The following is a 15539-nucleotide window of genomic DNA, read 5'->3' as shown; positions in this document are numbered from 1 at the left end:
AGCTATGATCTGTATGCTGTTTAATGTTTTGCGTTATTTTACATGTGTGTAAGCAATGCTTTCATCACTTGTTTCTGCTTATTTTTCACCTGTGTTTTGACCTGAATATCCGGTCCTCTTTCAGAAGATGCATAATAGCGCCCCTACCGTATAACAGTGAAAACATGGATGGCCGGGAAAATTCTATCACTGGTGGGAAAGTGTTGTGTCATAAATTATGGAAAATTCCGTCAATGGTGGGGAAAGAGTTAAAGAGAATAATACTGATTTTTAAAAGTGAGCCTCAGCCTAAGATAGCATGATCATAAAAATGCACAAGGACTGTTCACGGCCAATTTTATGTACATTAAACTGACAAGAGATGCAGAAAATCTGCTGGTTCATTCATGGCTGGCTGCTACACAACCTCTGTGAGTCAGAGTGCACAGGATTTTATTAGTAATCAATCAATCAATCAATCAATCAATCAATCAATCAATCAATCAATCAATCAATCAATCAATCAATACCACACTGGTTTATTATAAGTGACTCAGAAGATAATCTAGTGGCTGGATTATCAAAAGTTTGTGAAGTTCATGACATGAAATCTTTCAAAGAAATTCACTTCTGTTTGAAGTAGATGATTGTTGAGGCAGTTTTGTGAACTAATTACATTGTTACACACCATTATATTATTGAAATCTTACTGAGAAAAACAATAATATTATTCATTTTAATTTGGGCTAATTAAGTTTTAGCACACTAGCACCAGTTCTAATATCTGCAAAAGTAAGTATTCAACCGTGAAATACGTTAATGGATAATGCTATTCAAACACTTACCACACACTCTCCACGCACACAGATGCTGTACGGGTCTTTGTAAGAGCACTTTGTCCCATCATGCATCAGCTGCTTCATGTAAGCCACGTCACCTGTTTCTTTTGACTGGCAATAAAGGTGACACCTTTTGTTGGCTGACAATATAGAAAAACATGAAAAAATATTTAATAAGAAAGACCACAAATTACATTACATACATTGTTGTCTGCTATAGGTCTATTAACATTAAATTAAGTTATGAGAAAACAATAATATTCAACCAGTAAGACTGGTATGAAATAATGCATAAAGAATAGTGTAATGTAATATTCAAGCAAAATTAAAATAAATGTGTTCTTACAGGTCTTGATCTACACAAGCTTTGAACCAATTAATTATTCAAGTGCATTAAAAATGACTTGTGCTAATGTGAAATATTAGCAGAGGTCTGACATCTGACAACCTATTGAACTCTTGAACGTATATAAAATAACTAGTGGTGGGCCGTTATCGGCGTTAACGCGAGACTCTTATCGCGCGATAAAAAAAATATCGCCGTTAATCTATTCTCCAAGTTGGGTTGGGAGCTGGCTCAAGCTACACAAGCTATGATGACGCAATCTACCCGCGGCCGCGAGGAACACCCGGCTGTACCGCATCATATTCGTCGTCATCTTAAGTAAACACGGCTGAAAGTTAAAGCTGGTGTAAAAGATCGGTGCAACATCCATTATTTGGACTTGGTTCGGATTTAAGCCGTCCGACGTAGACTGTGTGGTGTAACAGTTCGGTAAGTTAACACACGACTAATCCGTTCTACCACCTCGAATTCAAAACGAAACATATCACTGAATACCAGCGCGCGCGTATTATTCCCAATATATCTGAGTGGTGTAGAACATAATCTCTGTCTGCGCCCGATTTAAAGAATCGTTGTTGTGTTTCTTTTTAACTGAAAAGACATCAGTTAGAATATTCTAATTTTAAATTTGGGGTTTCATAAGCTCCAAGCCATAATAAACATTAGACCTACTTAAGTCTCTGCAGCTAGTGTACTTAAATTTTATTTATCTGCAAAATTATGTTGTATGTATGTTCTCAAAACTACATGCACCCTTTAAAAAAAAAAAAAAAAAAACCTTTAGCAGTTGTTTAGCAGGGTCTGTGTAACCTGTTCTGAAATGGTTTTATTATAATATCGTTATCGCAAGAGGCTGCAATGTATATCACAATATGGATTTTAGGCCATATCGCCCATCCCTAATTGATAGCCTATAGTAGTTGATAATAACATAGGCCTACCTAATGTTGCCTACGGACGGTAACAGTACAGTAGTAACTTTTTACAGTCTATGAGTAGAACAGCTTTCTCAAGCAGTTTGTGATGCATTTTGGAAACAGGAGATGAGCCCCTGGTCTAATGTGCCACCTGGCTTGAGAAACCCGTTCTCAAAGACTTACTTTTATAGTCATTATTTGGGTAGCACACATATTCTGAATGCCTTCGGCAGAATTCAAATGAGCCATTTTAATCTAGATTAATTTCAAAATTAATCTAGATTAATCTAGATTAAAAAAAAAAAATCTATGCCCACCTCTAAAAATAACATTAGAATAACTCCCTAAAACATTTAAAGGGGGGGGGGGGGGGGGGTGAAACACTCAGTTTCAGTCAATCTCATGTTAACCTTGAGTACCTGTAGAGTATTATTGCATCCTTCGTATCTCCAAAAAGTCTTTAGTTTTATTAAATTTATAAAAGAAAGATAGGCTGTACCGAGTCTTTCCGGAAAAACCGAGCGGCTGGAGGCGTGCCGTGTGGGCGGTGCTAACGTACCGATAGCTAACAACACAGAGACATTTGAAGCAGTTTGTCTATGAGATTTACTCACCACCTGCGGTTCCAACGCACGACCGTGAACCTTTATCGTTGGGACTGCTAAATCCGGCGTCGAACTGGGCCTTATTTATAAAACAATCATCGTCGAAATGCAGGGAACAAACAAAGTCCTGTGACTGCAGCGAGCACAGCGCTGAGGTACTGCTTTCGCTCTCTCGCTTTGGTGGTCTACGGGTGCGCGCGCGCCCTTCCGGGAGAAGAGCCCTTAGGACCCATATAAGGAAATTCCGCCCTATCTTACGTAAGACAGAGCCATACTCGAAAAAAACTTTCCGAAACTTGTGACAAACCGGAAGGAGTATTTTTGGAACAAAAATACTCCTTCAAACGTACAACTTAACTTTTGAAACTTTGTCCATGTTTAGCATGGGAATCCAACTCTTTAACAGTGTAAAAAACTCAGTATGCATGAAACAGCAATTCACCCCCCCTTTAACATATGCAAATTAGGTTTCACATTGCAACTGGCTACTTGGTTCCATCCAAGTCAACAGGAAAAGAGCACAGAAGTTTACTTTTCAAAGGGATAGTTTACCCAAAAATTTAAATTCTTTCATTATTTACTCACCCTCATGTCATCATGTCACGTCATACAGGTTTGGAGCAACATGAGGGCAAGTAAATGACGACAGAATTCAGCACATAGTAATGGAATGCAATGAAATTAAGTCATATAGTGTCTGAATATTAACATGGTAATGTAGACAATTCTGTCAGGACCACTATCATCAAAGATGATTGACAATTAGCATACAGTTTGGATTGGTAGTATGGTTCTGTTTGGGGCAAGAACTCGCTGCCCATCTGTGGCGAGGGGGGTGTGGTTCAGCGAGGTCTGCACCCAAGAAAGAGAGCTGAGAGCTTGTTGCAGTAATTGGCGAGGAGAGACCGCTTAAAGCCACTGAGGAAAGGTGGCTGGAGGGAGAGAGACAGACTGAGGACTCGTGGGTGCACTGAACGCTCTGGAGAGCTCTGAGAGATTGTGTTTATTTTGAGATTGAGTTTATGCGTAGCGCAGTGTGCTTTATGTTGAACCTGTGCCAAGATCAATAAAAAACCCACAATCCTCAGTAACACCAACTCTTACTTCTTCCTTACTTCCAAAGAACATTATCACACTTGTGCTGAAACCCGGGAGGAAAGAAGAGTGCAGCCGCCGTTATGCAAAATCCGTCAGCCTTCAGAAGGAGGGCCGTGAGCTGGATCGGGAGGTTCGGGCCGGGGGAAAACCAGCTGCCGCTGCACCTGCACAACCCACACACGTGCCTCTCATGAAGATGGCAAGAACGACCCGGAGGCGTTCCTGGACCTCTTTGAGAGGACCACCGAGGCACAAGAACATTGGCCGGAGTGCCTCATTCCCCTGCTGATGGGGGAGGCGCAGATGGTGGCCTAGCAGCTACCGGTCCAGAACCTCCGGGTCTACCAAGACCTGAAAAGAGCCATCCTTCAGCGGGTCGGCCTCACCCCTGAACAACACCGCCAGCGTTTCAGATCACTGGACCTGGGTGAAAGTGGCCATGCACCCACCAATGTTTAAATCAAGAGAAATCCACCATTTAACCAATGAAGTGGTCCGTATCTTTGCTTCGCCTGTCAAAGTTGCATATCCTCATTATCCTTGGTTGTCGATTTTACTCCTGAAGAATCCAAGAAAAACAGTGTGCTTCCTCATGCATGAACTGTGATGAACATGATTTCTGTTCCCATCGGACTGATTCCATCGGCTGTGTAGATGACCCCCATTATTCCAAACTCCTTCACAGGATTATCAAGCTACAACATTGTTATTGTTTGAATAAGAGACCTTTGCAGCGAAACGTATTGTGATACAGCAACATTGCAGTCTTTAAAAAAAACGTACCTCACCTGTCCCTAAATTTTTTACTGTGTCCCTAAAAATATTTTTAAACAAAAAGCACAGCTGAAAAAAAGGTAAGCATAGATGGCGTATGGCCCAAATCCCCCAAATGCAGTATCTATTATAATAAATGCTAAAATATGTGTTTTTAAACTGGAATGGCTGTCAGTGACATTTCTCACACTGGCTTTAGTTTTGGACAATGCGGTCCTTTCATTTTGTGGGTTAAAGCAATAAATGGCACTGGACACAACATGAAGCAACAGCAGAAAGTGCAAAGTTTGACAAAAGCTTTTAAAATGACACTTTGTCACCTCGTGTGTGAGGGCACTCTAAACGGCTTCTTGAGCCGCACACACTAAGGAAAGTTGTGGTTTATCTTGTACTGGTTGGTTTGGTTCATGGCTAATATTCCTTTAACACAGACAATTTAAAAATTCCTATGGAAAAAAAAAATATAGAACAAGGCTCCTGAAAAAGTTGTCAGGAACTTTTGCACTATTTCAGTGCTCTTGGAATGTCACTCGCCCAATCAAACTCTAGGACCCGGCACTGTTACATATTTCCCCAAATTACACTGCTTTAAAATCGGAAAAACTCACCGTCTGGGTGTTCATAGGGAAGCCAGTGATGTTTAGTGTTCTGGTATTCAAAGTGGGAGTTGCGTTGTTGACACTGTTGTGCTCGGAAGTCCTCAAAGTGTTTGGGGCAATCATCAATGTTACACAGCTGGTACTCATAGTTCACCCCTGGACAGTCCTGACCTCCATTAGATGGACTAACAGACAAAAGATAAGAATCAAATAAAGATCAACAAAGTACTTTATACAAGTATGTGGTTTAAAAAGCAGTCAGTAACCAAAGTTAATCTAAACAAAGTTTAAATGAATCACTTCAATGAAGAAGTCTGGCACAAACAGATAGTAGAAACACATCTTTCCCTTCTTTCACCAAATAAAATATTTAGATCCAGATTCAGAAAAGCTAAGCAATGTTTGGATCGAATGGCAACCGATGCAAAAGTTAGATTGAATTTTGACAACATCACAAGCCTCACTTTAAATTCCATTCATGCATATTTTCTATAAGTGCGAACATCTGTTCAACTCAAATGCTGTTTAACAGGTCCTTAAAACCAATACTCTAGCACACTAATGTGCTGGCATAAAAAAAAAAAATACCTAGTTCTCTTGCTTCTTTCATTCTCAAAGCATGCATGCTAATTAAGAAGCATCCACTCATTTTTCTGGTGCAAAATAATACCCCTACTTCAAAAAGAAACATACACTTAGACAGCAAAGACGGCAGCCCTATCTGATTAAAAACACCCTGTGCAGATGTTTATCAAAAAATAAATTTAGAGATGCAAACAGGTAATCAGATCATTTCATGCATGATTTAGATTTCTTGAAATAATAAAGAACAAACTAACCTTACTGGATAATGCAAAGTTTGTGACTGACATTTCCTATCATTGGATAGTGTCAATCATGTTCACCCCTGCTGTCTGTATGCTTTATTGCTAGACAGATAGTTCTTTTCATTTTTAAGAAACTGCAGCCATCCATATGATAACTGAATCTGGTTATGAAGAGTACTCTAGTGTGCCAGTAAGCCTCAATAGCAATCCTGACTGTGCGTTCAGTAGATAACATACACAGGGTTGTTGCACTGGCGGGTTCTGAATCGGACGCCCGTCCCACAGGAGCGAGAGCAGGAGCCATACTTGCTCCAGGCGGCCCAGGCTCCATCTTGCTTCACTTGGTTGGCATTCTTCCACATGCAGTGACCTTTGTAGCACCACTATAAGGGGAAGGTGTGAGACAGAATCAAATTGGGAACAACAGGACAAAATAGGCACAGCAAAATGTGGACACATGAAATTACCTTCCCAGGTGCACATTCAGTCCCATCCAATGGTGGCCCTTTTTTGGTCTTGCAGAAGTAAGGGTTATCTGGATGACTGCACCAAAGCTGCTTGCATGGATCAAATGTGCGAAACTGAAGAGAGAGAAGAGTGCCCATGGTCGGATGCTTGGCATTTTAAGAGAGAGAGAATTAATTGGCAAGACAAATTTAGAAGATTTTTGAACTTTTTTGGCCAAGCTACAAAACTACAATTCCACCAGAGATAAGACCTGACAATCCTTTTCCTCTTAGGAACGTGTTCAAGCTCAAAAAAAAAAAAAAACAGAGAGAGAGACTGAATTGATTTTCCCTCTAGAGACTGCCAGTGCCACTCTGGAGCTAGTGTTACTGCTAGACACCCAGGAAATGGATCTAAGAACAGAAAAGAGAATACAGACTTTTTGGGGGGCTTGTATTTTCTGTTTACTGCAAATGCCACAATCTGAGTCAACAAAAAAAAAGTGTATATTTTTAGTCGGAAGGAACAAATAGTCATTGCGCACCATCGTGTACACAATAAAATGTACCAAATAGGATTTGAGTTTCTGAGTATTTTATTTATCTTAAAGGGATAATCCTCCCAAAAATTTTAATTTTGTCTGTATAATTTACTCACCCTCATGTCCCAAACCTGTATGGGTTTCTTTCTTCAGCAAAACACAAAAGATGATATTTTGAATAATGTTGGTAAAAAAAAAAAAAGGTTTGGTTTCCATTGAATTTTATATACATACATACAATAGAAGTCAATGGGAACTAAAACAGTTTGCTATATCTCAGAAGAAAGGAAGTCGCACAGGTTTGGAATGACATGATAGTGATGTTTTTGTTGTTGTTGCTTGGACTATTCCTCTAATTCACATCAGCTGTGGTTTCTTACACATTTGTTTGTGAGTTTAAAGCACATGAGATGAAAACATTAGGAACATTTAGGAATGATAACGTTGTCCACTCCAGGCTGATTCACAGCTGGACTTCTGTTCACTACATTTACTTTCATTAAACGCTGCAGGAGAATGTGGCATACACATTACAATGCGAATAAGTGAAAATACAATTCATATTTGCAATATATTTTTTCTTGAGAAAAAATACACAGAAATGTAAACAAATAATTAAAATGCCAGCCTGTAACACAAGACTGGAAGAGGAAACTAATGAATGACAGCTGAAATACAAGGTTCATCTCTAAGCTCTCATTGTGCTTTACCAAAACAGTTCTGCTTATTTGCAATGTCGTGTGGAGTAGGAAGATTCAGACATACGGTTAATAAATGGACGGATGTGCCCAAGGGAGAAACGGCACTATGTTAAGGGCATAAATGAACTTCCATTTAAACTCTCTAACAAGTCCCTTGGCAAGCAGTTAGACTAAAGGATATCAGTTGTCTGCTATGTCACTGGCTCATTGCTTTATTTAACCAATAGGTGAAGCCAATATCGATTACTATACAGTACCTGTATTATTCAAGTTGGCATGAAATGGAAATTCACCCTGTCTATTTTCTAAAAATCCAAATGATTGGACTTACTGAGAACAATTCCTCTGTGTGTAAATAGAAATATCCTAACTCTCCAATCAAACATTTAGTCCACAAACCCCACTCCTTTCTTACAATCGACCACAAGCTCACATTCAGGTCTACATCCAAGCAACATCTGATGGATGAAAGTACCAACCTATATATTTTTCTTTTTCCTTTATCATGTATGTTGGATGTTAATGTTAATGATATGACCCTTAACAATACAGAAAAAAAGGATCTGCCACTACTTCTGTTTCAATGTGATTTTACTGCATATAAATTAAAGTAATAGTTCACCCAAAAATAGGTTAAAACACACCAACACATTCATTTTACACCCTTTTTGAAGCTTCAAGGCAACAGTCAGCATTCATTAAATTTGATGTCATTTGATTTGAAGTTCAGTACACTCAAAATGTCCGATCAGCTCAAGTCCGGTGCTCAGAAAAGGAAAGAAAAGAGAAGAAGAAAATAGAGGCCTTAGAGATTTTCTAAACAAATATTTTAAAAAAAGGTGGTGACGGTGAAGCTGGAACTAGTGAAGTCAACGTAGAGCAAGGTATGAAACAGCGCAGCCAACGTTTACGAGCCAACGTTTACGTCAACGTTTTTTGGGGGTGGCATCTAAGATTATCTCGTCCCGGGACCAGGCAAGACTTTCAGCTGGCCTGGTCGGGAGTAAATGAAGACTGCTATGTTCATTCTTACATCCAACAACAAAACACCTCAATCGTTTCAGACATTCTTGTCTAAACCTGCTCCAGCGTCGAAACAATGGCGGACTGTGTATAGCTCACTCAGGATGGGTCTATGCTAAAACAGCAGTGTCCATCAACAGGCCATGTCAGTCAGTCATCACTTCAGAATCTAAGAACAGCTTGTTATGGAGTAAAAGATGGAAAAGCTTTGCTGCAAAATTACTTCTTTTGGTACCACAAACTCCTCAGAGAGCTAAATAAAATGTCGCACTGCAGATGGGAGAAGCAACAAAAAGTTAATCCTGACAAATGTTTTGTTTACAATCCCATTACGATCTAATTGTTTCTATTGACACTGACAATGGGAAACAGAGAGACAACTATTTAAAGCATGATTGGTGGGTCATAGAACATCTCATGAGGGTGTAAGTTTTTGCCAGGCTATGGTGTACAGCTGGGAACAGATTGTTTAGGCATGACAGAGGGCTGGGAGGAAGGATCACAGCATGGTGTTCTTGTTTACTAGTGTTACAGCCTTTGATCACAGAATGCAAAACATCTTGCCATCTGCTGGTTCTCAGTTTCAGGCCATAAACCAGGTGTGGGGCTCTTTTCCCTAACACTGTACCTGTGATTGGGACTTTGCAGCATATATTCATCTCGCCCTTGAAAGTAATTAGAGCAGAGGGTTTGGGGGGTTAAGAGAACATTAAAAAATATATATTTTAAGGCCAGAAACTAATACTGAATAATTATCCATGTCTTTCTTAAAACCTTCTTTTTTACAAGAGAAACTTGGCATAGAGATATATAAAAAATATTTGAAGCACTTCCAGCTAAAAGACCTTGGACAGAGACCTTAATGAGCATTGGTTAAAATACGAAATATTTAGGAGATTGACTTTTTGGTGCTTGGTTTAATGACTGACATTTATCAGATATGTCAAGGGAGAATACTGCCTCCAGCTAAACTCACTGAAGTACAGATTTTGTATCCAACACCAAAATCGAAGCGACACTGCTCATCCATGGAGTAATTGATGCCGGGAAGTTCAGGGAGCTGCGGCCAGTCATGTTTGAAGGGGTCGTCCAGCAGGCAGTCATATGAACTGTGAAAAACAAACAAAGTTACAACAGCTGTTTGAGTAAACCCAGAAAAGGTGTTTAATGAATGGCCCTATACACTTTGGAAGCTAGTTTTAAAGTTTGGTAGCAAACAGTAAGCCTAAATTGGACAGAATGGTGTAATGAAAATGAGATTCATACATTCTAGATGATTCATATGATTCATATCATTAAAGCGGAACTCATTTTGAACCCTCCCAGAAAGGACAATCACATTTCCTAATCTCCATGCAATAGATAATTTACAGTAAATGTTAAATATCATGAAGTTCTGAGTGAGGCCAAGACATGCAGAGAAAGTGCTTTCAAACTTTCAAACCAGAATGAGATTTTGAACTTCAAAAGGCTCTTCAGAGGTTTTTCCATTTACAATAGGCCAATAATGAACTCCTCAAGGATTTTCAGTAAAAGTGAAGCCTTTTATTATCAGAAATAAATCTGTCTGCTCTTAATTATCAGCATTTCTTCATGAGCACTGTTTAGGTTAAAGGTGATGTGAGAGTTGAGTAAAACACAATGATCACACAAATTTATTGCATTGGTAAACACAGATTTTCTTCTGAGAACAAGTCGATTTGCTCGGTGTGAATGAAAAAATCATTCAAGACTACCGAGAATAGTGACCACTTCAAACTCAATAGACAACAGTGAAAAGGCTTTTCCTGTCATAGAGAGCTACTCAATATCTAATTTTTATTGGCTGCAGTAAGTTATATCCCATCAGCACTTAGTCATGATAGGTAACCCTGAACATTAAGCAGTATATAAATTCAAGTGGCACTATAGATGCCTTCTGAAATGATTGAGTGAATCAGTGAGGCCTCAAATGAATAAATTACCTCAAATTGAGAGGTTTATTATATAAATACAACCCACAACCTTTAGCCCAGATCATAATGTAACAGGTCTCAGATGAGAGAAGTTTGCTGTTGGATCACATCATCTCATTTATAACAGTTTTTTTTTTTTTTTTCATTGACAATTCATATTCACATAACTGTCATGATCTTTTCTTAAAGGGATAGTTCACCCAAAGATTAAACTTCTGATCCGGTTTCATATGTTTTGTGTATCAAATGTCTCTTTAAGAAAACAAAGAGTGTTTTTAGCATTATATAAGAAATTATATAAAGAATGACTACAGTGTGCAGAGCAAGCCTAAGAACTCATCTGTGGAAAAAAACGTGAATGGCCATGTTTTTTTTTTTTTTTTTTTTTTTAAACATCATCATTATCATGGCTAAAGCAGCAATTACAGGTTGTTTTAGAAGTAATCTCTGTTGGTCATGTTGTATGTAAACTGTCAGATATCACGGCGATCCACTGACCAGTTAAATAAAAGCCCTTTGATCTCGCACTTCTTTCTCGCAGCAAATTACCTATTGGTGACTCTAATTCAGGAATTATTTTTATCCCCGCTGGGGAATTTTTTTTTTTTCAGTACCATCAACAGTAATCAATGCTCCTTCATCAAAAGACCATATTAAATATATAAAATAAAGATTTGAAATCTATGCAACACGCACCTTTAAACAACAATAAAATCAGAACTGTTAGCACTTCCGCTCGTGTGATGAGAGATGACACTGTGCGTTTAATTTACGATCCTGGTTCCAGTTGCCTTAATCCATGCACATCTTTTCAAAATGTCACAAAACATTTTCTGATCGTTTTGTATGAAATATTGAAGTTTATAAATATGTGTTTTGGCACACCATGCCGAGTGGCGCTACGCATTGTTCTTAAATCGGGTTTTATTCTGGCATGTGACATTAGCGATCCCCGAACGCGCCGGACCGTTCCCTTGGATTTTTTATTTTATTTTCTTATAACAGTGGCAAGAACTTAAAAAACTTATTTGGTCATACACATAAGAGTAAGTAAATGTAAACTGTGTTACGTCCATAGGGACATAAGTTATTCTGTCATATGATTTAATTAACAATTGTGTTTACTCTGTGTGTGTGTGTGGTAGACTGATCTTGTCTCTTTTTACTCCTCCTGCTCTCTCTGCTTGGCAGGCTAATGAGTGTCACCTGATTCCTGTTTTGAGCTCGTTAGCTGGAGTATAAAGGAACCGGCAGAGCTGCAGTCCAGTGAGAGAGGCTGAGGTGTTCCATCCTTGCAACTGCCATCTTCCAGTCCCAGCGTTGCAGTTTAAGCTCTGGTTTAAACTCTTGTCTCTTTGTTTGTTGATTGCTTCACCTATAGTGTTAACTTGAAGTTATTGAGATCTATCTCCGTGTTTGTTGATTGCTTCACCTATAGTGTTAACTTGAAGTTATTGAGATCTATCTCCGTGTTTGTTGATTGCTTCACCTATAGTGTTAATGTGAAGTTATTTGGAGTAGCAGAGTGTTTCAGTTTTATTTTATTTCTTTTTGTAACTGTTTAAGTGGATGTGGAATATCTTTTTTCTTGTAGGGAGGTGGATGTCATTTATTTTAGAAATTACCCTTTTTCTCCTGTGTTTAAGTTAGAGAGGAAGTCAGGGAAGCATCTCTGTAATTTATTTTTATTTTCTTTTGATAGGTAAGTTACTTCATAAAAACTTAGCCAGAGGAACATTTTTGTTTGTTGTTTTGACCTTTCCCCTCCTGAAGCCTTAAGTATTTTTTTCACATTCTGTTTAATAAATACCTCTGTTTGTTTGCTCAAACTGGTGTTACTGAGCTTTCTTGTGTATCAGCCCTGGGACTTGGAGACGGCAGTTCTCTCAGTCTCTCCCCACCGTTTATTTGTTACACCCCTTTCACCCCTAGATCTTTTTTTTAAAAGGGGTACGTAACAACTGTAAATGTCTAATTTTATGTACACTCACGTGCTTTTGTAAAATAAAGAAAACAAACAGGATGCATATTCTGCCATCGTCTCCCTGGACAGCAGTGCGTCACAAAAATAAACCGAAACTCTAGGCTACTTGCCTCAGTCACGATAAGAAATATGTCTATAGAAAGCTTGAAATATGAACAGATAGGTCTATTCTCTGATTATGTAATCCATATGAAACCAACAAGAGGTACAGAGGTAATCTGTAAACTAATCTAATCTCGATCTTATTAAATGTAAATCACTCAGAATTCAAATGTAAAAATGGATTAAAACATTAAACTTTGTCTAAATATTCCGATATTGTTTCATTAAAATTCAAAATTATTTTATAAATGTTACTTTAACATCTGCAAGAAATACCTACTGTGGTTCTTGATTTATTTTCATGAATAAAAATTGTAAAAAATTAAAAACATCCTCCCTCTGCTTTTTACACAAATCACACCCTGATCATAAGGCATACCTGTGAAGAGACATTTTCCTTTTAAAATATGCACACAAATTCAAGGCCTTCCAGTTTCTAGATAAAACATAGAGAGGTGTGAGAAGAGAGAAGTGTGAACTTACTGAATATATCTCTTCAGCTCTTGGCCACTGCACATTGACCAGTGGTAGCGGTGGAAGGCTGCTTGCACCAGAGGAGCCATGACACTTCCCATGGCTGTTTCGTCACCACAGCGGTTGCCCTGACCGTCATGCTCCATTCCCAGTCTACAGATCAGGCATGATTATGGTAAGCAGGGACATTTGAGTACAGAAATGGTAACATTTTCTACCCCAATTAGCATAGTAATATCTAAACAGGGATGCACCTCATCTCCCAACATCATCATTAATGGTTATGAAATTACAAAAGGACACTGTGACCTTGTGACCTAACCAGGTGATACACAACAAAGCAATGAAAGCTATGCTATTGATGATCTGAATCTTTTGCCTAACTAGCTGTGTTGGTTATTTTTGCAGTATTGCAGGGGATAGCCCCGCCCACAATGAAATCTGATTGGACCAAAATCTCACTCATGTATATTAAATATCAAACATGAATAAGCCCAGAAGAGATTGATTAAATGCTGAAAAACAAACAATACTACTTCTAAACACCTACACTAGTACTTAAAAGTCTGAGGTCAGTAAGATTAGTTCTTGTTTTTGAAAGAAGTCTATTAAATGTGTAAATGTGCATGTCATAATGCATGTCGGTCTGTAAGTACATGAGCGCTGAAAGGCCACTGTCGGCCTGGAGCTCAATCTCCGAAAACGTCTAAACAAATTGTAAAATAGGCACTATGTTTAATATGAGTCACATATTTGAGGTCTAAATAACTACATTCTCGCCCAAAAAAAACCCTGTTCAAAACTACATTTTGTGACACAACAACAGTAGATTTGTGAATAATATGGTGGATTTGCTAGACCGCCATGACAGTCGTCATACAAACAGTAAAACAGTTAGTGCTGATACTGTGTGAAGGCTGGAAAAGGCTATCAGCCAATCAGTATCGAGAACCAGAAATAACTGTTGTATTGTTGCAATACTAATGTCGAACAGATGGATAAGTTTGCCTAGGCATTGGTATGGAAAGAGGAAGGACAGAGGCTTAAGCAGAAATCAATTGGCTGCCAGCCAGAAAATGAGAGAGGCCCTGACATCTTTCTTTGAATTAAATAAAATGTTATTTCAGTCTGTGCTAAGCCAAACTGAATGAAAGACTAGCAGTAGGATGGTGGCAAGATGTAGAGTAATTATGGTTTATCATTCTTTGTCATGTGCTCAATGAAAACTGGATAAAGGCATTTGAAAGAAAGAGATACACAGATAGAGACAGATAAGTTTGAGAGGGTGAAGTCCTGGACAATAGTTTCAATATGGAGAAGGAGATAAGGAGTTGGCCTTAATGACTAATCTGTGTGTAGGTGGTGGGTTTTTATGAAACCCCTTTGATTGTTATATTACTACAGACTTTTAGCAACTGTTGTCAAAAAAGGAATTTAAGCTCACCCACAAAAGGGAACAGGCAAGACTAATTAGGCTTGTAGAGACAGTGGCTCTCAAGCATGAGCTCAAAAATTAACATGAGGGCTGTTTTGAACAACATGAGAGACTGACTTTACATCAAGGAAGTAAGGACAAAATATGATCTATTTCTTAAATATACTGAGACTTTTTCACTATTAGATAATATCCTCACAAAAGATAAGCAAGTTCACTTGTATGAGGCATCAACCTTTTCTTTCGTCCATTGTGTTACTCTTAATAGAGCCCTCACCTTGAGAGCAGACAGTAAAGTACATTAGCTATGCCTATTTACCTGAAAACACGCATTCCATGTGGTTTACAAAAAACGTTTTTTTTTTTTTTATTCAAATGTGAAACCACAAATGTTCAGAGTGACATAAAACACTTTACAAAAGCTAACATCAATCTGAAATGGCTGAAAAGATCATGTTTAAAAACTTACACATGTCCTGTTTCGTGGGCTACAACGAAGGCAGAAGAGAAGCCGTCTTCATGATTGAGGGTGCAGCTGCGGACAGGGTGGCACATCCCAGTGACGGGGGCATATCCTAAGAGTGAGTGAGTGACAGAGATAGACAGAGAAGATGAAATGGTTAGGGTTTATTTTTTTCTGTCATAACATGCCCTGTGATTTTACAGTCTGACAGCTTGCTGCTTGGTGTACTTGTAATTCTTTGAGAAGAGTAATGCTGACAACTCTGCAAAGAGCTGTCCAGGAGAATTAGATTTGATTTTTCATTATTGTTTTCTGTTTCTTTCATTTAGTTATGACATGTAATGGCTATTTTACTAACAATTCAAATACATATTTGAGGATTATTGGAGGGGGATGGAACCAATTAGAGTCTTTCCAGCAAAGGTGACAG

The 15539-nt window shown here is 38.5% G+C and overlaps 1 protein-coding gene across 1 annotated transcript in view; it reads right to left on the bottom strand.

The window, feature by feature from the left end:
• adamts3 (ADAM metallopeptidase with thrombospondin type 1 motif, 3) overlaps positions 1 to 15539 on the bottom strand; it is a 133040-nt gene that overhangs the window by 48533 nt on the left and 68968 nt on the right. Inside the window, exons 8-14 of the mRNA XM_081366561.1 lie at positions 15116 to 15221; positions 13221 to 13364; positions 9673 to 9805; positions 6452 to 6565; positions 6222 to 6367; positions 5167 to 5342; positions 825 to 958 (exon numbers count right to left, since the gene is read on the bottom strand). Of these exons, the coding sequence (XP_081222687.1) occupies positions 825 to 958; positions 5167 to 5342; positions 6222 to 6367; positions 6452 to 6565; positions 9673 to 9805; positions 13221 to 13364; positions 15116 to 15221 (953 nt within the window). The remainder of the gene's footprint in view (positions 1 to 824; positions 959 to 5166; positions 5343 to 6221; positions 6368 to 6451; positions 6566 to 9672; positions 9806 to 13220; positions 13365 to 15115; positions 15222 to 15539) is intronic.

The sequence above is a fragment of the Scardinius erythrophthalmus genome, assembly GCF_964197995.2.
Source record: "Scardinius erythrophthalmus genome assembly, chromosome: 5".
Taxonomy (NCBI): domain Eukaryota; kingdom Metazoa; phylum Chordata; class Actinopteri; order Cypriniformes; family Leuciscidae; genus Scardinius; species Scardinius erythrophthalmus.
Note: the sequence above shows the minus strand (reverse complement) of the source record. Positions and strands in the feature narration are given on the sequence as shown.